This window comes from Chanodichthys erythropterus, chromosome 23, assembly GCF_024489055.1.
Source record: "Chanodichthys erythropterus isolate Z2021 chromosome 23, ASM2448905v1, whole genome shotgun sequence".
Classification (NCBI taxonomy): domain Eukaryota; kingdom Metazoa; phylum Chordata; class Actinopteri; order Cypriniformes; family Xenocyprididae; genus Chanodichthys; species Chanodichthys erythropterus.
In genome coordinates, this window is record NC_090243.1 from 8,097,434 (window position 1) to 8,121,164 (window position 23,731).

Consider the following 23,731-nt stretch of genomic DNA (forward strand, 5'->3'; position numbering starts at 1 on the left):
GTTTATTGAGCTGTGGTATGAAATCATTAGGCTATCACATTTGCAATTGTGCTGATATTCAGGAAAACGGCACTGTTATAAATATTAAAAAGAACTCATACAAGGACATTTTTACCCCATATATCTTGAATTTTGGGGGCCAATTCATTTGTTGGCCCTTCTGTTGCAAGGCCCATTTCAAGTGAAACATATCAGAGGTACCGCTACTGATATAAGGGTCTCATGGCTTTGCTATTGATCAAAACCTTTATGTTTAAGACAGCATGAAGTGGCCAAAAACTTGGTCTAAAGTTCCCAGCTTTCATCCAATCACAAAAAAGATGTCATGGATTATAGCAAGATCCAGATGTGATACTACTTTGGCCTTTTCTCCTTTTAGCTGCTCTCTCGTACAGCCTAAAATCATCAAATTACAGAAAGGAGAAAAATGCTGTCTAGAAGATGCCTGCAACTTCAGCAAAATCACTATACTTCTTATCAATGTTGCAGCTGTCCTTATGTTGAATTGCTCACTTTGATAGAACAGCCAGATCTTCAATCCTCATCATTTCATGTCCAATCTGTTAAAAAGAACTTGACTGTGATTGTAGGAAGGTTACATTTTTTAAATTCTTTTCATTTCATTTGTCCTTCATTTGTCAAATGTTCTATTGTTCTTTGGTCCACATAACTGCTCTTACCTGCAGGTGCAGTTTTGATAACCTAGAAAGGTGGTTGAAATTATTATGCAATAACAATTTAACTGGTGGATTAAAACAGGAACAAAAATATGTCTTTTTAGTATAGTTATTCTGATCTCTTTAGGTGATTATACACCTCATGTAATTCAATTCAATACAAAGTGGTAGAATATTATCTTAAGTAAATTATTTCCACATGAATCAAAAATATATTTAAATATTTTACTTGCAAAACAGATGGTTTTGTGCTTATGTCTATATGGTAGTTCACATGAGCTGTCACTAGAAGGCAGCATTAGTCATTGCCTTGACAGAATAAAACCCTGTTCAACTGAAAAGATCTTTGAGTTGGTGTGCTAAAAACTGAATCCTTGCACATCTAGTCTATTTATTAGACTCATGACCAGTATTGCTTACTTTTGCAGCACAGATCATGACTGTGTATTAAAAATGTATTAAAGAGCTTTGTTGGCATCAAAATGCATTGATCAGGCAGGCAAGATTATTGCCAGTGCTGGGTATTAACTATATGTAATCTGGATTACATAATCAGATTCCTAAAATTAAATACTTATAAATAGATTATATTACATTTAAAATACTCATAATCAGAGTACATTTACTTATTTATTGATTATATATACTTAATATTCACAAAATGGCAGTAAATTATTCATAATTCACTAATTCTCACAAATTTTATTTTTTTTATTTATTCCTTTTTTTTTTTAAAGCCTATTGCTTTTTTACTACTTATCTTCCAGTTTTCACACACAAGAACAGTGTCAGCTGGCTATAATTACATGCAAAATTGAGAAATTTTTGAGAAAGCATGACATATGTTTAATGTATGTCTCTTTGTTATAGCAAAGAGTAATCCAAAAGTAATCCGATTATATTACCTAAAATGTGTAATGTAATAGATTACTTTTTTAATTTTCATGTTATTTGTATTTGTAAGAGGATTAAAATGGATGGTTTGCAAGTAATCTACCCAGAACTGATTATTACCAATATGATATTTTGTATTATAGCCTATTTTTTGCGCACATCAGCTGAAAGTTTAAATTTCAGACAAATCTCCCTGTATTTTCTTAATGGTGAATATTTGTAACTGACGAAAACTTGTTGATAATGGAAGAAAAGCCATGTTGTGATGATATTCATGCACCAAGCCCAATATATATATAAATACAGTTACGATAGATTGATAAAATATTATTCACAAAAGGAAGTACTGTAATTATTCAAAAATTACAATAAAATAGCAGACTAACTAATATGAAAACAGCTAGAAACTGAGGCCTTTTCAAATTGTCTCTCCTAATTCCATTCAAAGTTTCAAGTTAAGTAATGAGTCAAATTATGACCAAATCACAAAACATGCTCACCACTAAATATCCAAATTTGCTGATACATTTGTCTGCTTAGTGAAGTATGTACACTAATATATCTACTGTTCTGGGCCTTTTGTTTGTGTGTGTGTGTGTGTGTGTGTGTGTGTGGTGTTCTTTGTGTGATTTGGTGTGTAAGCGAGGACCACCTCTTTCTATCTTGACTTGTGCTGTGTAATCAGAGTGGCTGAATGCCTGACTGCATATCTGACAAATATGTTATCTCATCCCACCTCAGTACTTCACCCAATATTTGCTTCAATTAGGGTCAGTTACTGAGATACACAGCAGCTGTGTGGGTGCGTATGAGAAACCGCATTAATTCCACGATGTTCTCACATGCACGTCCTTCACTGCACTTTTATTTTATGACATGTACGCAGCACTTCTGCATTACAGTTGAAGTGCTTGATTTAGATTTAGCTGCTGAATCTGACCTTATTCCTTTTTTTGGCATGGTCTATTCATTGTGTCCTCAGAGGACACACAGGTCTGGGAATTAGCCACAGTATTAGGATGGCACGCTGAGAGGTCATAGCATGACTGTGAGAATGTGAGGACGACTAGATAACCTCATTGTATGCTGTGCCTATCCGTTGGCCCTGTTCCCTCTGCTATCGTGCTGGTGTTAGATATTTGTAAGGATGTGGATAAAGGTGATGAGGTCTTGCAGAGGTCATAATCAATAGTATCAATCAACAAGTGACATGCTGCCCTGGTATTGATCACTATGAAGATGTCGAAAGTGCGAGAATGGCGGAGGAATTTCCCTTAGTAATCAATTAACACTGACTATGGCAATAAGACTGCGTCACTATCTTTAAGATATTGAGTGTCTATTTTTCCCATGACGTTGTTAATAACCTAACAACTAAAATGAATTATTTAGAGTTTGGGGCTTGGGAGTAAGGTGTAAAATGTAGCTTGGGACCCTGGGATGAGGGGAGCCCCAACTTTACACTGTTCAGTTTATATCGCATGCATTAAATCAACAACACTGACTGTAACACTTTAAATATCAAGACAGACTGATTTATTAAAGACAGGCCAACATTACCACAATATTTTATGTGTATTTAGTGTATGTACCTTATGTAACTCTGTGTGTTTTTACTGTTTTTGAGTGTACAAAACTCCAAATCGCTGGAAAGTCTAATTTGTTCTAGTTTATACTAGCATTTTAACATAAATAGTCCGTCATCCCTGCTGAAAAACAGCTAAAACCAGCCTAAGCTGGCTGGCTTCCAGCCTTGTCAGGTTAGCTTTAGAGGGGTTTTGGACACTTTTTTAGATGGCCAGGCTGGGAAACTAGTTCAGGAACACTCCACTTTTTTTGAAAATAGACTCATTTTCCAACTCCCCTAGAGTTAAACAGTTGAGTTTTACCGTTTTCGAATCCATTCAGCCGATCTCCGGTTCTGGCGGTACCACTTTTAGCATAGCTTGGCATAGTTCATTGAATCTGATTAGACCGTTAGCATCTCGCTCAAAAATGACCAAAGAGTTTCGATATTTTTCCTATTTAAAACTTGACTCTTCTGTAGTTACATCGTGTACTAAGACCGACGGAAAATGAAAAGTTGCGATTTTCTAGGCCAATATGGCTAGGAACTATACTCTCATTCAGGCGTAATAATCAAGGAACTTTGCTGCCGTATCATGGCTGCAGCAGGCGCAATGATATTACGCAGCGTCTCTCACAAACATCTCCATGGTTGCAAGGCACGTTCCCTGTGCAAGCAGGGGCTCACAGGCGGTGCGTAATATCATTGCTTCTGCTGCAGCCATGGAACGGCAGCAAAGTTCCTTGATTATTACGCCTGAATGAGAGTATAGTTCCTAGCCATATCAGCCTAGAAAATCACAACTTTTCATTTTCCATCAGTCTTAGTACACAATGTAACTACAGAAGAGTCAAGTTTTAACTCTTTGGTCATTTTTGAGCGCGATGCTAACGGTCTAATCAGATTCAATGAACTATGCTAAGCTATGCTAAAAGTGGTACCGCCAGACCCGGAGATCGGCTGAATGGATTCGAAAACAGTAAAACTCAAACTAGGGGAGTTGGAAAATGAGTCTATTTTCAAAAAAAGTGGAGTGTTCCTTTAACCAGTTCTCTTTCATATAGCCACACGGTCCTCTCGATCATACCTTATGTTGGAAAGTCTGATTAATTCTAGTGAATTGCTTTATCCTAAACAGTCCTCTCTGCCATACGTAAAGCTGGATAGTCCATTTCATTCTAGTGAATCTGTTCATTTGGACAGTCCACTCTTTTATGTAATGTTGGATAGTCCAATTCATTTTTGTATACTGGTTTGTTTTGGATGGTCGTCTCTATCACATTTAAAGGATTTTAAAATGAAAATTACCCCCAGATTTACTCACCCTCAAGCCATCCTAGGTGTATATGACTTTCTTCTTTCTGATAAACAGAATCTGAGTTATATTAAGCTACTAAATATCCTGACGTATCCAAGCTTTTTAATGGCAGTGAACGGGACCAATGAGTTTGAAGCTTGAGAAAGTTCATCCATCCATCATAAATGTACTCCACTTTGAAGCAAAGCGATGAATTTGTATGTGAAAAATATCCATATTTAACAGGTTATAAAATAAAACATATAGCTTCCGCCAGTCCATCTTTCGTATTCAACTTATAAAAAAAAGCTACATCAGTTACGCTTGTTTTGTAAGTTGAATATGGAAGGCGTAGGATGTTGCGTAAGCGTTTTGAACTGCAAGAGGCGTTACGCTTTCTTCGTAAGTTGAATACGGAAGATTGACTAGTAGAAGATAGATATTTTACATTATAACTTGCACAAATGCATTGCTTCAGAAGGTCTTTATTATCCCCCTGGAGCCGTGTGGAGTATGTTTATAATGGATGGATGCACTTTCTTGAGCTTCATACACGTTGGTATCGCTCACTGCCATTATATACACCTGGGATGGCTTGAGGGTGAGTAAATTTTGAGGTAATTTTCATTTTTAAGTGAACTAATCCTTTAATGTTGTAGTGCAATTTATTCTAGTGAATCGGTTCATTCATGCTATTGAAGCTCATTCAGACGGTCCTCTCTCTCATAACATTGGGTAGTTTAACTCACTCTAGTGAATTGGTTCCTTCAGATAGTTCATATAAATGAACAGCAATTCACTGTAACTTCAATGTATTTATTTGTACAGTAGTTTGTAGTGTAGCTTGACAAGCTACATTTTCAAAGTAGCTTCTGCGGCAAGGCTCTGACTCATAGATTGAATTAAACAGAGTAAACAGAGGAGAGGTAAAAAGGAAAAAGGGATGGCAGAGGCAGGTCCTGAGGTCCTTAATCATACCTGTTTGACACTCAGAGATTTAGGCCATCAAGCAGCGCGGCAGCCATATCGACTGCCCATGTTAAACATTAACTTTCCTCTCTCAACCAGGGAGACAAGCAAACATGGCATATGGAGATAATACAACTAGACATCATATTGTCTTCTCCCACCACAGTCTCTGACTCTTTTTGAAACCTCCTAAAGGTTTTGAAATTGGGAAGATTTGCTCAGATGGGAGACTGAAGGCATGACTCTCAACACACCATTTTGGGCGTGAGCTGGTGTTTGTCTTTTTGCTTGCTGGTGCTTATCAGGACAGATCATGGCCATTGAGATATAGAGACAGCTTTATTGATCAGTCCCAAACATGGGAGGGTTGGGACACTGCAAGACCGGATGATGTGAAGGAAGAGGCATGACGTTGACCACAGGGCAGGAATGTCCGCTGAACTTGATGTTATAAGGGTTAAAAGCTGTTCACTGTGAACTATTTATAATATCATTGATAGATTTTGGTTGTTTATTTGTGAATCATTTTAATGTGAGGTCCGTTGTGAATAACTATTTTCTGGATCAGGTTATTCCAAGCTGGAGAAAGAGAAAAACAAATCCCCTTTGCCTTCAGGTAAAGTGCAGCAAGCAGGAAATGAGAAATAGTTTACAGTGTGCAGCACTTTGAAATAAAACATGATCACCTTGAGACACAGGAGCAATCATGACTGCAGTAAATCATACATATCAGCGGGCGTTCTTGGTGGCTGATAAACCACAATTAGGGCAATAATTTCCATGTGTGTGTATGATGGATGGAGCCAGGCAGTCTTTTAAACACCCCAGACTCATTCATACACAGACTTGAATGGAGCCACTTGACGGTTTAATATCCACATAAATCTCTGTCAGACAATTCTAAAGACCTTCAGTCCCGATCACAGCTCTGCGAAGGTGAACAGTTGCTTAGTGTTTATCAGGTGTTATACCACGTGTGAATCACCATGGAAAATAAACATTTTAAACATGTGATGGTGGTTCATTTGTGAAAACTAATCAGATGGGAAATAGAAAACATATTCTGTCAAATTCACATCATTAGATTTTGCTATGACAACTGTTACAAGCAAATTACTAATAACGCAATGAGAAATGTTTGAAAATAAAACATGTAAACCATAAAATTAATATTTATTTAGATTTTGTTTTCTAGCTATATTCCTCTGATTTTCTATCTTTTAGAAATTGTTTAATGTACAATTGGTATTGTTCTCAATTATAACAAAAATGAAAAACAACCAATGAGAGCAGTAACTACGCGACGTCATGTGCCAATCATGTGACGTATACAGGTAGATGTATTCAAATCAGGAACAAGCCATATCTAGTTGTGGGAACCACCATTAATGAGTCAAAGCATAGAATAATTCGTACAGTATCTTTCATTATTATTCTGCTAAACAATACATAATAACAATAATATGACAGCTAAGAGGATACATGATAATTTAACGCCATTTTCTATTTTGTTGCAGTTTTCAATGGACTCAGTTGGTATGTTCCACTCACAATAAAACGTAGCTCAATGAAGTTCTTTTGTTGTGGGCCAAGACCGACCTGCCACCATCTGACAACAGCAGTTTATAATCGACTAGAATGGGTGAAAGAATCCAACACCCGAATAAACATTTCATTTGTTCTTTCGCTGACTGTAAATCGACGTTTTCAAAGCTGTGGAAGTTGGAAGCGCATTACTGCAGACACACGGGACTGGTGAGTGACACCACAATCAATGACTTAATCTTATTTAGACTTTAGATGGTTCTCTAGCGTTCGTATTAGTAGCTACTTAGTGGGTCTAAATTTATTTTATTTTTAATTTTTTATTTAAAAAGTCATTATTTTATTTACTGTTCACCAGAAGCCCTTTGCTTGTGGAAACTGCGAGAAGAGCTTTTGTACCCGATACCAGCTCACCCGCCATCAGCTGAGCCACAGTGGGGAGAAACCCTACCTGTGAGTCCACATCTAATCATTTGTTTACTTGAAGAGTTTGCATATTATCTCGAGTTATGTACTTTTCACTTTTAAACCAACAATTTTGTACTGGTGTAAATTCCTACTGGTAACCGTTCACTAAAGTCTCGTTCAGTAACCATTTCTGCAGGTTATGTGAAGGTTAGTTCACCCAAAAATGAAAATTCAGTCACTTATTACCTACTTATCCTCCTGCCGTTCCACACCCCTAAAACCTTCGTTAATCTTTGGAACACGAATTAAGATATTTTAGTTGAAATCCGATGGCTCCGTGAGGCCTCCATATGGAGCAATGACACTTCATCTCTCAAGATCCATAAAGGTACTAAAAACCTATTTAAATCAGTTCATGTGAGTACAGCGGTTCAATATTAATATTATAAAGTGACGAGAATATTTTTGGTGCGCCAAAATAACGACTTATTTAGTGATGGCCGATTTCAAAACAATGCTTCAGGAAGATTCGGCGCATAAATTAATCAGTGTATGGAATCATGATTCAGATCGCGTGTTAAACTACCAACGGCTGAAGTCACGTGATTTTTGCGCTCCGAACAGCAGATTCGACACTGATTCATTGTGCTCAGATGCATCCTGAACGTTCCTGAAGCAGTGTTTTGAAATCGGCCATCACTAAAGTTGTTGTTTTTGTGTTTTTTGGTGCACCAAAAATATTCTCGTCACTTTTATATTATTATTATTATTATTATTATTATTATTATTATTATTATTATTATTGAACCACTGTACTCACATAAACCGATTTAAATATGTTTAGTACCTTTTTTATGGATATTGAGAGGGGAAGTGTCCATTGCTCCCTATGCAGGCCTCACGGAACCATGTTTTGTTTTGCTGCTTCATCATTGAATCATTTACGCAACGGATTCAACCGAACGAATGACTCTTCAACCCCCCCCCATGTTGTCTCAAAGGCTGTCTAGGTGGGCTGCTCACTGAGTATGTATATGCAGTCCCAGAATAACCTTACTATGCCCCTTTTGTGCACACTTTTGCTGATCAAAACTGGTAAAGGTGCTCAGTCAGTGGGTGTTCGGATGCGTTCTCCACGCCTGGCAGCTTGAAGAACCACGTTGCTCATGTTCACCATCACAAAGAGAGGTATTATGTGGTGAGTAATCTAGTGATTTGATTTTTTTTTTTTTTTTTTTTTATTTAATCTTATTTCATATGTTTACTTGGTGTTTTGACAATATTTTGTAGTGCAACCATGAAGGCTGTGGAAAGGAATTTCGTAAGAAAAAGCAACTGAAGATTCACATGTGTGAGCACACAAATGAGTTGCCCTTTGAGTGAGTGTTGCTTTAAGATCCCACTATGTATACCTTTTTTCTCCCCCCTTCATTGTGACCCAGTTACTCATTCTCATTCTGACAGATGTGACTTTGAGGGATGCAACGACAAATTTGTTTCATCTAAAGCTCTAAAACGACATGGGAAGGTACATGAAGGTAATGTGCCTAAATCTCTGGCAAAAACCTTCTGACTTTCAAACAATCAATTTATTTATTTTTTTTCTTATCTAACTTTATTTATTCCTTCATAAATTCAAGTTTACCTATGTGGTGAGGAGTACTGCAACTTCAAAGGAAAAACTTGGTCGGCATATCAAAAGCACAAAAAGACTGCACACAGAGGTACATGCATTCAATTTGATTAATCAAAGTGACTTTGCAGTTCTGTGCTTTAATTTTCTCTTGTTTACAGAAACCCTGCCATGTGATCAATGCAAGAAGATCTTCCACAATGCCTGGTTTTTGCAGAAGCACAAACAATCTGTTCACTCTGGGGAGCGGCGCATGTTTAAGTGCTCTAGAGAGGGGTGTCAAAAGAGCTATACCAAAAACTTTAACCTCCAGAACCACATTCTGGTCTTCCATGAGGGAAAGCGTGACTTCACCTGCTCTTTTGCAGGCTGTGGAAAAGCCTTTGCTATGCAGGTCAGCATTTCCCTTCATTATGGCTGAATATTTTAAACTTTATTTTTATTAATTATATTATATATTTTATATTTTTACAGGAAAGCCTGAAGAGGCATTCCGTAGCCCATAACCCTCAGAAGTCAAAACTGCAGGTAAACTGATATGTAGCAATGCACCAATTGTATGCATGTGAGACACATCTGAGATGCTCATCTGAATATGATCTTCTTACAGAAGCCAAAAGTCAAGCAGCGCAAACGCAAGACTACTCCATCCAAAACTAAACTGTCAGATGCAGCTAAACTATCTGAGCATCTGAAAAATGTGTCATTGAACAAGACTGGATCAAAGAAGCCATTGCCTTAACTTTCTTTTTCATGGAACAATCCCCTTTTGTCCCATAGTTTCCTTTAATTTCTAAGTTTTGTTCAGTTTATACAGACCTGATGTTTTCAGTTTAGATTCATTTGTGAAATAAATGATCACTGCTGCAACTTTTGTTTTGTGGTGAATAAAGTTCATGATGGTGGAAGAGGAACAGTCTCTGCTCATGTTGACTTTCAAAAAGATTGCTTATGTAGTCAATTGGTTGCGGATGGGCTGGATTGCAGTTACCCCTGACCTGAAATTTAATGTCAAAGGCAGCTGGCAGTTTATAGACCTCTGCAGTGACAATGTATAACACCCTGGTTCCCTCTACAACAACCCAGTAGGATTTTTCCATTGACTTAGATTATTGCAGAAAATGAGCTCTGTCAAACAAGTGTCTTGGATGTTTTGTTCATGATAACTCCCAAATGAACATTTGAAGCCTAAATACAATCACCAGAACTAAAAAGCTAAATGTAGGCTATAAACAGTTGCATTACTTCAACCTCACCACTGAGAGTTTGAGTTAGACTAGTTGGCAACCATTCACTTGTTTGGTGTGATGCTTCATGTCCCCAACAGCCTATGTTGCCACATTTAACCACTTATTAGCACCCACCCACCCTTTTCAAGACAAGTAAAAGCTTTAAAAAGTTACTACTGATGTATGTCATGGAATAAACTGTGAAAATATCTTGAGTTAACCACAGGCTTATTTTAGGTTTATATTAACCTTATGTATTTCATGAAGATTTATGCTGTGTGTATATACACTGATACTTTTTTTTTTTGTAGTTTTCTTTTTCCCTGCCAGATGGTGTAGTTATGGCAGTTATCAGTAGGAGCTAATGGGGGACATGCTTAACCAGCCAAACTTTGAACCCCCTGCCCAAAAATGGTAGCAAAATCCTCCATGAGATATTGCTGCTAATCTTTTCAAAGATTTTCAAAAAGCATTTTAGGAGGGCAAATATTTATCCCACATTTTATCTCTAGAGAGCTTGGAACTTTTCAACATTTTCTGAGATTATAGTAAAAATTTTGGATCAAATCTGAGAAGTGGGTTTAGAAATCATTTTTACAAATCAACTGAGGCTTAACTCCCATATCCTCACTGGGAAAGATTTATTAAACAGATGTGCACATTCATCCATTCATACTTGCACACATACACATTTGTTCGGTCTCTTTTACACAAACATTCACAAACGTAGATCACATTAAGAGATAACATGTATATAAAACCTCCGGTAGAGTGGACTGCTGCTCGGCATGGTGAGGGGAGACCTTAAGGCTGCTCTCCAGAGGGCGGTGGCCTCATGGGCGTGGCAGGTTTTCTAAGGCCTAGTTTATTCAGCATCAAGTAAAAGCATTCAATTTTCCGAGACTCTGGCTTTGACAGTATGGTGCCTCCGTGGCAGAGAGTAGAACACATAGGACCATTAGAACACAGATATGAGTGCTGTCTGAGGTGAGGCATGGTGCCCTGGTGGGGTTAGATCAGACTTCCTGGCCAGGACACGACGGTTAGCGCCACTCTGCTCCTCTGCTCCTTCAGCATGGGCACCAGGGCGGAATGACTCATGCCAGCCGTGGACAGACAGTTTACTGCCACTATCATGTCTCCACACCTGGATGAAACACGAAGCAATGTGATCATGTCAATGCAGTATCAATACAACCTCAGTGGAAGAGAATGATGTTAATACAAATGGTAGTTTTTAATGAATCAGTTAAAAGAACTCACAGTTCACTCTCAGTTTGAATTGATTAAAGGATTAGTCCACTTTTAAATAAAATGTTCCTGATAATTTACTCACCCCCATGTCATCCAAAATGTTCATGTCTTTCTTTCGTCAGTCGAAAAGGAATTAAGGTTTTTGATGAAAACATTCCAGGATTATTCTCCTTATAGTGGACTTCAATGGCCTCCAGATGGTTGAAGATCAAAATTACAGTTTCAGTGCAGCTTCAAAGGCTTTAACCCTTTAACGCGTACGATCACACCGGTGTGATCAGTCTTGGTTGGTCCCAGGAGCTTACGATCACACCGGTGTGATTAGAACGTTCAGTGCATCGCGTGATCAACTGCCAAATTCAAATGTGCGTGCGAGCTTTGGCTGGCGCTAAACCAGAGACGGACGCGCGCAGCGCTTTTCATATATTACATATATGCAGTGTTTTCAACCAAATAATGTTTATTGTACATTTCAGACATTTAAATACACATGAGTACTAACAAAACAATATATTTAGAGTTTGTAAAATACACAGTGGTGTCTATAGAAGCGGAAATAACAACCCTTTCCATTATAATTAGACGACACGTTTTATTCATATCAGATACACATTGTGAAAGTAACTTTAAAGCTTACTCTATTCTTCCCCAGTTCACCGACTCACTTTCATGTATTTCGGGAGAAGTGGATAAATTCACGGGTTGTAAATCCAACAGATCCAATTCTCTGTGCGGCGCAAACTAACATTGCGGCGCCCATCGCGCATATGGCTCAACTAACATGATCGTTATAAAAGGTGTTTAAACAGCAAAACACATCCACTTTCACATATTTGGCAATCGGAATATTAGATATTCCATGCTATAGTCAACAAATTTGTGAATATTTTGAATAACAAAGGAAAAATTAAATGAAAGCAGATTATCATTCATACAGTGCTGCGGTGTGTCACATAACAAGCGATGACGCGTCACCATGGAAACCATAAAGTGATACGTTCTAAATAACGGTCGCTTCAAAAAACTCAGCTGGGGGGTCAGCCAGAATATTTAGAACTTACGTGCGAAAGGGTTAAATGATACCAGATGCGAAATAAGGGTCTTATCGGTGATTTTCCCCCCCAAAAAAATACAACTGTATATGCTTTATAAACACAAATTAACGCATTGCACGTGCTTCCGCTTTCCGTATTCTCCAAAACGCTTACGCTGTATGTCCTACGCCTTCCCTATTCTACTTACGGAAAAAAACTAAACTGGCGCCACGTTCTTTCCATAAGTAAGTAAGCCTTCCGTCTGGAGGCCACTGAAGTCCACTATAAGGACAATAATCCTGGAATGTTTTCATCAAAAATCTTAATTTCTTTTCGACTGATGAAAGAAAGACATGAACATTTTAGATGACATGGGGGTGAGTAAATTATCAGGAAAATTTTATTTAAAAGTGGACTAATCCTTTAAACAACTCACCAGTTCACTGAATCGGTTGTTTACCGAGTTTCCATCCATCCATCCATCCATCCATCCATCCCCTCACATTTTAATCAAGGTAATTTTGAAAGTGCTGTATCATCTAGCCGTGTATCATCTATCACTGTTTATTGTTTGTTTTGTTTCGCTTGCTCACTTTAGACGCCCGTCGTAGTAAGCGGGTGTTCCAAGGACGATAGTCTTGATAAAAAACGCCTGGTTGCTGTGGTTCTCTTCATAACCTCCAACGATGCTGAAGCCCCAGCTGCCAGGGTGACTTCTGCGGAGGACAATCTCATGACTGCTATGCAGGTAGCTGTAACAGAGAACAACATGGAAAGTAAGTGCACCATCAGGACATATTTTTCCCCCATCTGTTTAATCACAGTCAAAAATTGCATGTCAGATTGCTTAGAATACTAAGGGACTACAGATGGAGAAACAGAAAAACAGAAATATGTTTGTAGTAGAGTAAGGAGACATACAGAAATGGAGGATTTGGCACAATGACTGGAAGGGAAAAGGAAACAGAATGGTGCCAAAGCAAAGGCGATGGATGATAAAGGACAAAAGGGAGGGCAGAGTGAAAAAGGAAGGAGTGAGATTGGACTGAATAACCCGAGGCTAGGCTAAAATGGGCAAGTTATCTCCACATGTACATTTCATCTGATAATCTGCAGCTGTTTACATCACGCCACAGCCATAATCCCCTCATGGGTTAACACTGCATAAAGCTGCTGATCCAAAACACATCAACACTACAGACATTTTTTGTGTCCAAGTCATCAAAATAGCTGCCTTTTCTCCCTTCAGAGCTGTTTCCACTCAGATTTGGATGGGAAAAAAGTAGGTGAAATGAAACCTGGCATGATGGTAGTCCAGGCCAGATTGCATTGACTATTTTAGGGTTATTTGGATCAGTGCTCAGCAAGGTGAGGATGCTATTTTTAAGTCTCCTAGTGGAGACATAGAGTGCCTGAAAAACCATTTGGACTCTTCCAAAAGCATATCCACTCTTCAAACAATCTTCCACATGAAGCTCTACAAAATTTGCATTTACCTGGGAAGTCCAAGCCACATCACCCATGATGGCGACCAGCTTGCGTCATAGTCGTTTTCATGCGGAGGGAGAAGCTCTTCGTCCAGGCCCGGTTCTTCAACTGTGTTGACCTCTAGTGCCTTCAGTTGGACAGAGCAGGATGCAGCGCTGGACTTCAGAGTGCCAACTGCCTCGCTGTGGCTCAGGTAGGTCAAATCCTGACCATTAATACTCAACAGTACATCCCCTGAGCAATGAGAAGACAAAGACACTTAGAGACACTCCAAACAGCCACACAGAGAGGATGGCAACACGGCTGAAGCCCCATGGAGACAGGTTTTACGTCAATGCACTTCATCATCAGAGCACAAGTGGGAAACAGTGTTTTCCTGGAAAACAACCTTATGAACAGTTTTTTTTTGGGGGGGGGGGGGCTTGTTGTCTAAAGGACAGGAAGCACCACAGCTTGATGTAATGTGAATCTACAGTGTGAAACAGACAGCACGACCAGTGTAGTCCGATTACAGAATGTTTTTAGGGAATCAACAACATACAGTACAACCAGTGTAGTCTGATTCCCAAACAAATTAATCTATTCCTTTTAGTAAATTGAACACATACAACCAGTTTATTCTGAATCCTGAATGTATATCATGGTTCTTTTTAGTGATTTACACATATACAGCACAAATTGTGTAGTCCCAAACGAATATCTCTAATTACTTGGTTCTTTTTAGTAAATCAAACACATAAGTTGCATTCCAAAATGATGCATTATGCATTTATACACAATTTACTTATGCACTATGTACTCAACCGTGTAGTGTATACATTTTATATGGTTATTTTGTCATTCAACATTGAAGTCCGATAGCCCCTCAAAGCTGCGAGAGTTGAGTGCATGAAATGTCCAACATTCCACACTTTGTTTTTGTGGTTAATTAAGTGCATCACATGGTATTTAGTGAACTTTTTCTTTTTTGAATTTTCAGTGTGAACACACTGCTCACACTATTTATAGTACAAAACGTCAAAGAATAATGCATAAGTATACGAATTGGGACGCACCTATACAGCACAGCCAGTGTAGTGTGATTCCCGAATGAATGATTCTAATGAGTCGGTTCTTTTTATAGAATCAAACATATACCGCACAACACTGGTATTCTGATTCTGAATGAATGATTATATTTATTCTGTTCTTTTTATTAAATCAAACACATACAGCACAACTAGTGTAGTCTGAATCTCAAATTATTGAATTCAGTGAATCAATACTTTTAAGTGAATCAAACACATCAATCACAACCAGTGTAGTTGGTTTCTCAAACGAATGACTCTAATGAGTCGGTTCTTTTTAGTGAATCAACACAAACAGCTTACAGCTAACTGAAACTTTGTGAAGTTGCTTGAAATTATCGTAACGAACAGCAAGAAAGTTACACATTATGCAATTTGTCATTAGTATATTATAAAGTTGTATATTGTTGTTTGATATATAATTAGGGACAATATTGGACTGCATTTATTCTGCCTCTAAAAAGTCATTAAAAACACTTTTTGAAAGAATTATTTTAAATTGATAAAATTGTTATTTATTTTAGGGATGTCCCAATCAAGTTTTTTTTGTGCCACCGATCTGATCCATGTCATATTGAATATTGGGTATCTGCTGATACAGAGTCCTAATCTGATACTTGTATTTTCCTAGTGCTAGGCGCACACTTCAAGTACATTAAAGTTATTAAAATCAATCCAGTGTATATAAGGATGTGCAGAGAATTTCTCAGGGGCAGGGGCCCAAATGTAAAAATGGGGCATCTATCACTACAGAGTAATTCTAATATAATAATTACTACAGTAATTAATTATATTGGTTATACCTTAGTTAAGTGGTCCATTTTAGACATTCTACTAACTATAAGTAACATTGCAACTACATATCAACTAACTCTCATTAGAGTGTTAGAAGGCTGTTAGAAGACTGTTAAATTAGGTGTTAGGGTTCAGGTTACATGTAGATGCAATGTCACTTATAGTCAGTAGAATGTCTAAAGTGGACACTCAACTATTGTGTATATATATATATATATATATATATATATATATATATATATATATATATATACATTGTTAACAGACTGTGTGGTCACAATTATGAATATGGAACTACTGATATAAACTTCTTGTATTTTATATGTACAATAAGCAGAATAATTGCAACAAAAAGGAAAACAGTGGAGATAAGGTTAGAAAGCATGAAGCTCACGGTGTCAGAATGCATGCCAGTCTGTCAGTCAAGTCCGAAGAAAGACGCAACCCATAGCAACGCGTTATGGCAATGACCTCAGATAGTCTGACAGCAGATAAAAATAAACAGTAAATAAATTACTTTCGAGTGATTTGCTACAAAAGTATGCATCAGATATGCTAAACATGGAAGCTCGAAAGAAGCTTTAAGCTCACTTAAAGCTGCATACCACCACCCATAGACATGTACACATAGATGCCACATTCGACCGCTTCAGACACGTTGGCGCGTCCGCCATCTTGGAACGGTCAGCGTGTCGTCACTCACATTAAGAATTCTGTTAGTGAAACCACTGAGATTTCAATTCCCGAAGAAATGGGACAACCTTTCACAGGTGTGACTGGTTTGTGTTTTTATATTTATAGACCCCTTAATCGCCTACGTCACTGTGACGTCACCGCTCTAGCTGGAGGCAAAACATAAATAAGAACTAATAGCGGGCGCGCTAAAAGTTTGAGGTTTTGATTTTAAAATGTCGTTTTGTTGTGTTTTTGGCTGCCAGAATAGAGGGAACAGGACTTTTGGTTCAAAACTAAAGTTTTACCAGATCCCGGCAGACATTCCTTCACAGAAATCAAAAAGATAATTGTGGTTGAAAGCATACGATGTACAGACTGGACGGAGACGATCATAAATAATACTCGTGTTTGCAGTGCACATTTCATATCAGGTAAAATAATCGATGCATATGTAATTTTGTGTTGGTTTTATCTAGTATAAATCAGCAAGTTTATGTTTTATAGGTGAAAAGTCGCCAACTTTCAGCGCACTAGCTAGCTTAAATGTTAAACAAACATACAGCGATAGATGTGTGTGCCATCCTTTGAATGTTCTCTTAAAATAATCCACATTGCTAGCCATAATCATAGTTAGCCCAGCGTTAGGTTACATTAGACAATAAGCCTTGACAAAATTCCCCGAACCACCCGAAAGTAATTCATATGTTGTCTAGGAAATATCCAAAACTTAAGTTAATTTACAAAAATAGCTGTCACGGTCCCGCAGAGTCAGTGACTGTACATATTCGGACAGTTCTGAACCTTCTTCTGCATCTATGTTTAATAAATCTCTCCTAAAACATGCTAGCTTACGCTTGTCAACATTGAGTCCAGTATCTCTTTTTGCCTCCAGCTAAGCCCCGCCCACCAGGAAACATTGCAAAGTTTACAAACTTTTAAGGGGTCTATTAACTCAGTATTACAGGGTTTTAAACTATGATGTTAGCTGACGCCTTCATCTTGTTGTACTTTGTTAGTTTAGCAAAGCCCTCTGCTGAAGTCTATTGCATAATCATACATGCATCTAACTACAGTTGCAGACACACAGTCAACTTGCACTAGAGTGTTTGTGGACCTGCTTTGAGCGTTCCAACATGGCGGACGGCTAACATATAGCGGCCCATAGAAACAGCCGCTAATGAGGTACCTATGTATATATATCTATGCCACGAAAAGGATGTAAAGGAGCTAAAATAAAGGATCAGGCTTAGGACAGCATGTACAGATCAGTTAAAAAAATGATTAATTGGCCCTGATTGGGACATCCCTAATTTATCATTATTAGCAGTGGAATCAGATTTTTTAATTTTTTATTTGGATATAGTAAAAAAAAAAATCCTACATTCTTATCACTACCAAAAACAAACTTTTATTTATTTCAGAATAACATGAACCGATGAATCATACACAATAAGACCAGGAATATGTAGTAAATAGGCTCAATGTTGACTGTAGCTACATAAACTTGCTCAGACTTGGGTCAGGATTATCTAGATGCTAATTTAAGAAAGAAAATGAGGTTTATGTAACTCACCACGTTTGATTCGTCCGTCACGTGACAGGCAGCCATGGGGCTGGACGCTCGTCACAAAGATCGGCAGCTCTCCACTCTTGCTGCCCCGTCCCCCTGCCACAGTCATACCCAGAGACTCGTGAGGTTCCTTCTTCACAGTGATGTGTTTCTCCTTACAGGTCACACACTGGGAGAGGTCCTACAACACACACTCATTTTTACACAAACAGCACAAATTCTCTCAGATGTGCATCTGAGGAAAAAGGGAAAGCCCATTTCTTAATTGACACTCTGATCGGCTCTCTGTTGAGTGCTGTTCATCATCCCAACGGGATCAGCTCTACTCCAACTTCATAATTGATCTCATAATATATCCAACCAGGAGTAATTAAGGTTGTGGTCTGAAAAACTGGAGGCTACCCAGATGCTTCGGAAATAGGGCTCCCTAATTACGTCTCCACAGAGCTAAAATAGATTCTGCAACACACACAGACTTGCTCTCGCTCTTGGCTGCAGGCATTTGTACTCACTCTCTGGGTGGAAGACCTGGCAAGGTGCAGACTTGGGACAGGGCTTGGGGTCGCAGTGCAGGGAAGCGGCGGGATGTGTTCATGGCTCCAAATGTCCCTGGTCAAGGTGGAGCCTGTGTGCACGGCCATAGTCTGCTTGCTGGACCGGCTAATCAGCAGATTGACTCTTTCTCCACTAGCCTAGAAGATGACAGTAGGTGTTCTGTTTAAATACCTAATACTCTTACTCCAGGGGCGCCGTAATGGGGGGAGGGGTTAGGGCGATTTCAAGGGCCCTGAACAGAGAGGGGACCCGATGAGGGCTACACCCTAGAACATGACTTTAATCAACGCTCCCTCCAGACATATGATGGAAACCACAGCGGCACCCCTGTATTGAAAAGACAGTCTGCTGTCTGCCAGTGCTATGCTTTAGCTGCCCTTTCTCTGTGTGATTGGGGCAGCCAGATGGGAGAAAGCAGCTCACGTAGACATAAAGATACTATCAATCACATTACCCTCTGAGCAGCGGCAGTGTCCTAATGTCCTAAACAGGCACTGAGATTTGCACAGATGACAATAGCTGTTTTATTATGAGAACATAAACTCTATTTATATTTTCTGAAAAAAATGTGAGCCCGTGCAAAAGTCACCGCCATGCTAGGATGGTTGCGAGGATGATGCTATGTCATTGCTAGGGTGTTGCTAGGTCAGTGCTTCCTGGTTTTCCTGGCTCTTGATGTGGTCGAAGCCCTCCTTTATTATAAACCTTTGGGATTATTTTTCAAACAATATTTAGGAATGCAGAATATATCTGTAATCATATTAGTAAATGGCCAATATTAGATTTTTTTTTTTTTTAATTAATCGTATCGGCCGATATTGGATATTTAATTGTGCATGGTCATTTCTCCTATTTTTACATTTAGATTACAGTGTTGTTAAAACTAAAACTTAAAATAAAATAAAATATAAATATTAGATGAAAAACTTAAAAAATGTTGCCTTGACAACTAACTAAAAAAGTTAGTTGTTAGTTGAAAAACTTTTGGAGGGCAGTGTATATATATATATATATATATATATATACACTGCCCTCCAAAAGTTTGGAAACACCCCTGGCAAAGTGTGGTTTTGGATGATATCAGCATAAATTCTTATCATTGTTTTGGTGCAAATACATTAAAAACTTGATATTATTATTGAAGACCAGCAATAATATTTTTTTTATTTTGATTACATAATAATGGCAATATATACATGTCAAAGTCAGACATGCCCATCTGCCAGCTGTGATGCCTGGTTACTGGTTTAAACTTGGCCCAGGTTTGTAAAAGATTTTTTGGGTCAGCACTCCTTAATAGCTTCAACAATTGATTGCCAATTAAGTTTAGAATACAATGAACCAATCAGAACCCAGTTTAGGTCAGATAGCTGCTAATGGTGGATATTTTGATGAATCGAAAATTTACGTTTTTTTTCCCTGTATAAAATTTTTATATAAATTAAATATGTTTACGTAGTTTGTGCTGTCCCTTATCAGTGCAAAATTATCACAAAGAATCCATGGCAAAATTGTCCAAAACCCCACTTTTCTAGGGCGTTTCCAAACTTTTGGAGGGCAGTGTATATATAGGCCAAAATTACTAAAACAATCTAAAATTAATCTAAATCTAAAAAACTGAAAATATAAAAGTAAAAGTAAATTCAAAATATTAATAATATTATAATAGTATATAAATAATAATAAAAATAGCATCTGTTGCTCGCTTAAAATTAATGTTTAAAAACACTAATAATATGATAATACAGTTAAATGTAATATTTATCAAATCTCATAATAAACATCCATTTTATACTGTATATTATAAGGCTGTGATGCCTAAATTTACTTGTAGCATTTAAAATGCCTGATTTTAGTTTTTAGTGTTTTATTTTTTAATTTATTTATAGAATATACAGAATTTTACTATCATTTATCAAAGCAAAGGTCTACTAGCATTCTTATCTTGACCTGAACTGCCCCACACACGTGCTTTCTCTCTACCTGTATAATCTGAGCTGCCTGCTCAGGCGTGCCGTGTCTCAGGTCATGCTCGTTGACGGCCAGCACTCTGTCGTTGCTGCAAAGTCGTCCGTCTTTAGCTGCTAACCCTCCCTCCAGCAAGTCCAGGATAAACACACCCGCTTCATCTGTACGCCGCACCAGCTTGATCCCCAGCTGCTCTGATGATTCCCGCTTGTGCAAGGTGATGCGTACGCTGGCAGGGCTGCCCTTGGGCGTAGCAGTTGCCACAGGTGGCCTGGCAGAACAGCGGCGTTCTCTCAAAACTGTCAACTGCAGAGTGGCGCAGGGACGTGCCAGTGTAGAGCGAGCGAAGTTATGGGGCACATTACTGATGTCTACGTTGTTCACCTGCACTCGAATGGAAAGTGTAGAGAAAGATTGAATGGGTTTGACAAATGTGATGAGGTCTTTCATAGCTGCAATGTGTGAAGAAAATATTTTTTTGTGCTTTTGTTGTCTTACTGTCACTTTTGATTAATTTAGTACATCATTGCTAAATAAAAGTATAATTTCTTTTATTTTTTTTTTTAACAAAAAGTTTATTGGACTCTTTATTGACCATGACAGCCACTATTTAAATCGTATATCTTGACAGTCGAAACAAAACATAATAATTATAGAATTAAAGAGCAGAGAGTTTTCTTTTATCAGTCAATGCATAAAACTCAGAAGGTATTTCTGGGTCAAAACAACTAAACTGATGGAGCAAGTTACATACTTAAGTGAATGTCAGTTTGAAGAATGCTGTTCTGTATCTGTGGCAAAGACTGCCTCTCTTCGAAGCCATTCTGCAGCCACTATTCATTAGAGCTCTTTAGAGATTGATTAAAGTATCAGGGCTGATCTGTAAATAGCAGTGAAAATGCCTTTTTTAATCAGACAGTTATTTCGGAACATAGTGGCAATACCTGAAGTATTTGGTCCCCAGCCAGCAGCCTTCCGTCTCGAGCTATAACACCGTCACGGTACACCTCCTGTATTACCACATTTATCAGGGGGGTCTCGTTTCCACCAACAATACTTATGCCCAGCTCTGTGTAGGGGTTTGCACGATGAACCTCAATAGTTGTGATTTCTCCCTCAGGTAGAGACGGAAGTTTCACACAACCTAAAGAACAAGACATATGGAACCTAAGCAAAGGTATCTCAGAGAAACAAAGTGATTTGGTTCTAGGATCGGATGAAATAATCATACCTTCTTCAGCAGAAAGAGGCAAAGTTTCAACAAAGTCCCATCCCGAAGAGGCTGAACTACCAGTACGGAGAAGATGGATGCACGGGTTGCTGAGAGGACGCTTCACACGTGGAGGAGCACACTCCAGACCATGGACACCTTTGAGAGAAAGAAAGACAGCTAAAAATGTAAATTTTACAAACACTTTTTTGAAAAACAAGTGTCAGCTAAGCGACATGTGCCAATGCAAATCTCTATTGGAATGAACTGAAAATAATTGATAAAATAGGTCTATTTGAAAAATGGAGCGCAGCTGGAAGAAAACAAAACTAGAGGTGTTTCGCATTTCTTGGAAAGAAAGCATTATCGCATACAGAAAGGCCTTAAAAACTGCTAGATCTGCTTATTTTTCGACTCAACCATTGGTATTTTTTTGATACAGTGACTAAATTAATGAGAAATAAAGCTTCAACTCCAGACATTTCCAAACAGCACAGCAGTTATGACTTTATGAACTTCTTTACTTGCAAGATTGATATACTACAGTATCGCATCAGACAGTGCATTGTAGTGTCCAATGAAAAATTCCATTCATTCTTTGCTATAGGAGAGGAACAATTATCTAACCTTGTTAAATCATCAAAATCAACAACATGCATGTTAGACCCTATACGGAATAAGCTACTGAAAGAGATGCTTCCAGAGGTCATAGATCCTCTTCTCAATATTATTAATTCATCATTGTCATTAGGACATGTAACAAAAACTTTTAAGCTGACTGTTATTAAACCTTTTATTAAAAAACGAAACTTAGTTAATTACAGACCGATCTCGAATCTACCTTTTCTGTCAAAAATACTACAAAAAGGTAGTATCCTCACAACTATGAAAGAAATGGTATCCGCAAGGATGTCCCGTCAGGATTTAGACCGTACTATAGTATTGAGACCGCTCTCGTTAGAGTTACAGTCATCATCCAATCGTGGTTGTATCTCTCTATTAGTGTTACTGGATCTTAGTGCTGTAATTGATACTATCAACCACAACATTCTTTTAAACAGACTCGAAAATGACTTTGGCATTAGTGGAATTGCATTGGCATGGTTCAAATCATACTTATCTGACTGTTACCAATTTGTAACAGTAAATGAAAAGGTAGCATATCAATCACAAGTTCAGTATGGAGTACTGCAAGGCTCAGTGCTAGGACCGTTGCATGCTACCCTTGGAAGATATCACTAGGAAGCATGGCGTTTTCACTGTTACACTGATGATACTCAGCTCTATATTTCTTTGCGTCATGGTAAAACATACCAATTCACAAAATTAATGGAATGCATAGTTGATATAAAAAATGTGATCTAAAAAAAGACCTACTGTGACCTATGAGATTGTTAAAGAGGCCCTAGATTCAAAAATTGAATTTATCTTGGCATAGTTGAATAACAAGAGTTCAGTACATGGAAATGACATACAGTGAGTCTCAAACTCCATTGTTTCCTCCTTCTTATATAAATCTCATTTGTTTAAAAAACCTCCGAAGAACAGGAGAATCTCAACATAACACCGACTGTTATAGGGCTGGACGATATGGCCAAAATTTATATCACGATATAATTCTAAATTTCGGTCGATACGATATAATTCCGATATCGATATGAACTATATAATAGCCTCAGAAAAACTGCCAAGAACGGCCACAATGGATGTCTGTACCGCACCGAAACCGTGACCCTAAAAATAGGACTACTGTCAAATAAAAATAAAGAAAATAAGAACAAACAATCAAACTACAAGCAACATCACAAATAAGTACAATAATGCAAATATTCAAATAAAATAAACAGTGCTTTTCAGGTTTTTCAGGTATGTAACAGTAGTTTTCAGGTACAGAAA

General features: G+C 38.0%; 2 protein-coding genes across 7 annotated transcripts in view; one reads left to right on the forward strand and one right to left on the reverse strand.

The window, feature by feature from the left end:
- The first annotated feature begins 7,004 nt into the window (after nucleotides 1–7,004).
- Nucleotides 7,005–9,897, forward strand: gtf3ab (general transcription factor IIIA, b). Of its 2 annotated transcripts, none has more exons than XM_067378268.1 (9): nucleotides 7,005–7,159; nucleotides 7,308–7,402; nucleotides 8,459–8,555; nucleotides 8,648–8,736; nucleotides 8,822–8,895; nucleotides 8,998–9,081; nucleotides 9,152–9,384; nucleotides 9,465–9,518; nucleotides 9,601–9,897. In XM_067378268.1, exons 1-9 carry the CDS (start codon nucleotides 7,043–7,045, stop codon nucleotides 9,730–9,732), a joined length of 975 nt encoding a protein of 324 aa, XP_067234369.1. In that variant the 5' UTR covers nucleotides 7,005–7,042; the 3' UTR covers nucleotides 9,733–9,897. The 2 variants fall into 2 exon arrangements, with proteins under 2 accessions (XP_067234369.1, XP_067234370.1); XM_067378269.1 differs by having other exon boundaries at nucleotides 7,311–7,402.
- A 954-nt stretch (nucleotides 9,898–10,851) lies between these two features.
- The window catches only part of lnx2a (ligand of numb-protein X 2a), a 34,614-nt gene continuing 21,734 nt past the window's right edge, over nucleotides 10,852–23,731 (reverse strand). For 3 of the 5 annotated variants that reach the window (XM_067377420.1, XM_067377417.1, XM_067377419.1), the window contains 8 exons: nucleotides 21,857–21,994; nucleotides 21,570–21,769; nucleotides 20,641–21,009; nucleotides 18,615–18,794; nucleotides 18,106–18,283; nucleotides 14,004–14,229; nucleotides 13,101–13,259; nucleotides 10,852–11,366 (listed from right to left, as the gene is read on the reverse strand). In XM_067377420.1, coding sequence (XP_067233521.1) covers nucleotides 11,231–11,366; nucleotides 13,101–13,259; nucleotides 14,004–14,229; nucleotides 18,106–18,283; nucleotides 18,615–18,794; nucleotides 20,641–21,009; nucleotides 21,570–21,769; nucleotides 21,857–21,994 — 1,586 coding nt within the window. In that variant the 3' untranslated portion in view covers nucleotides 10,852–11,230. The remainder of the gene's footprint in view (nucleotides 11,367–13,100; nucleotides 13,260–14,003; nucleotides 14,230–18,105; nucleotides 18,284–18,614; nucleotides 18,795–20,640; nucleotides 21,010–21,569; nucleotides 21,770–21,856; nucleotides 21,995–23,731) is intronic. The other 2 variants (XM_067377421.1, XM_067377422.1) reach the window with 2 other exon arrangements.

Bases quoted from the DNA above. Each gene is read 5' to 3' on its own strand.
- gtf3ab (XM_067378268.1), top strand. From the start codon at position 7,043: ATGGGTGAAAGAATCCAACACCCGAATAAACATTTCATTTGTTCTTTC. The intron at 8,737-8,821 runs GTGAGTGTTGCT...TCATTCTGACAG, and splicing joins ACAAATGAGTTGCCCTTTGA to ATGTGACTTTGAGGGATGCA. The intron at 8,896-8,997 runs GTAATGTGCCTA...CATAAATTCAAG, and splicing joins ACATGGGAAGGTACATGAAG to TTTACCTATGTGGTGAGGAG.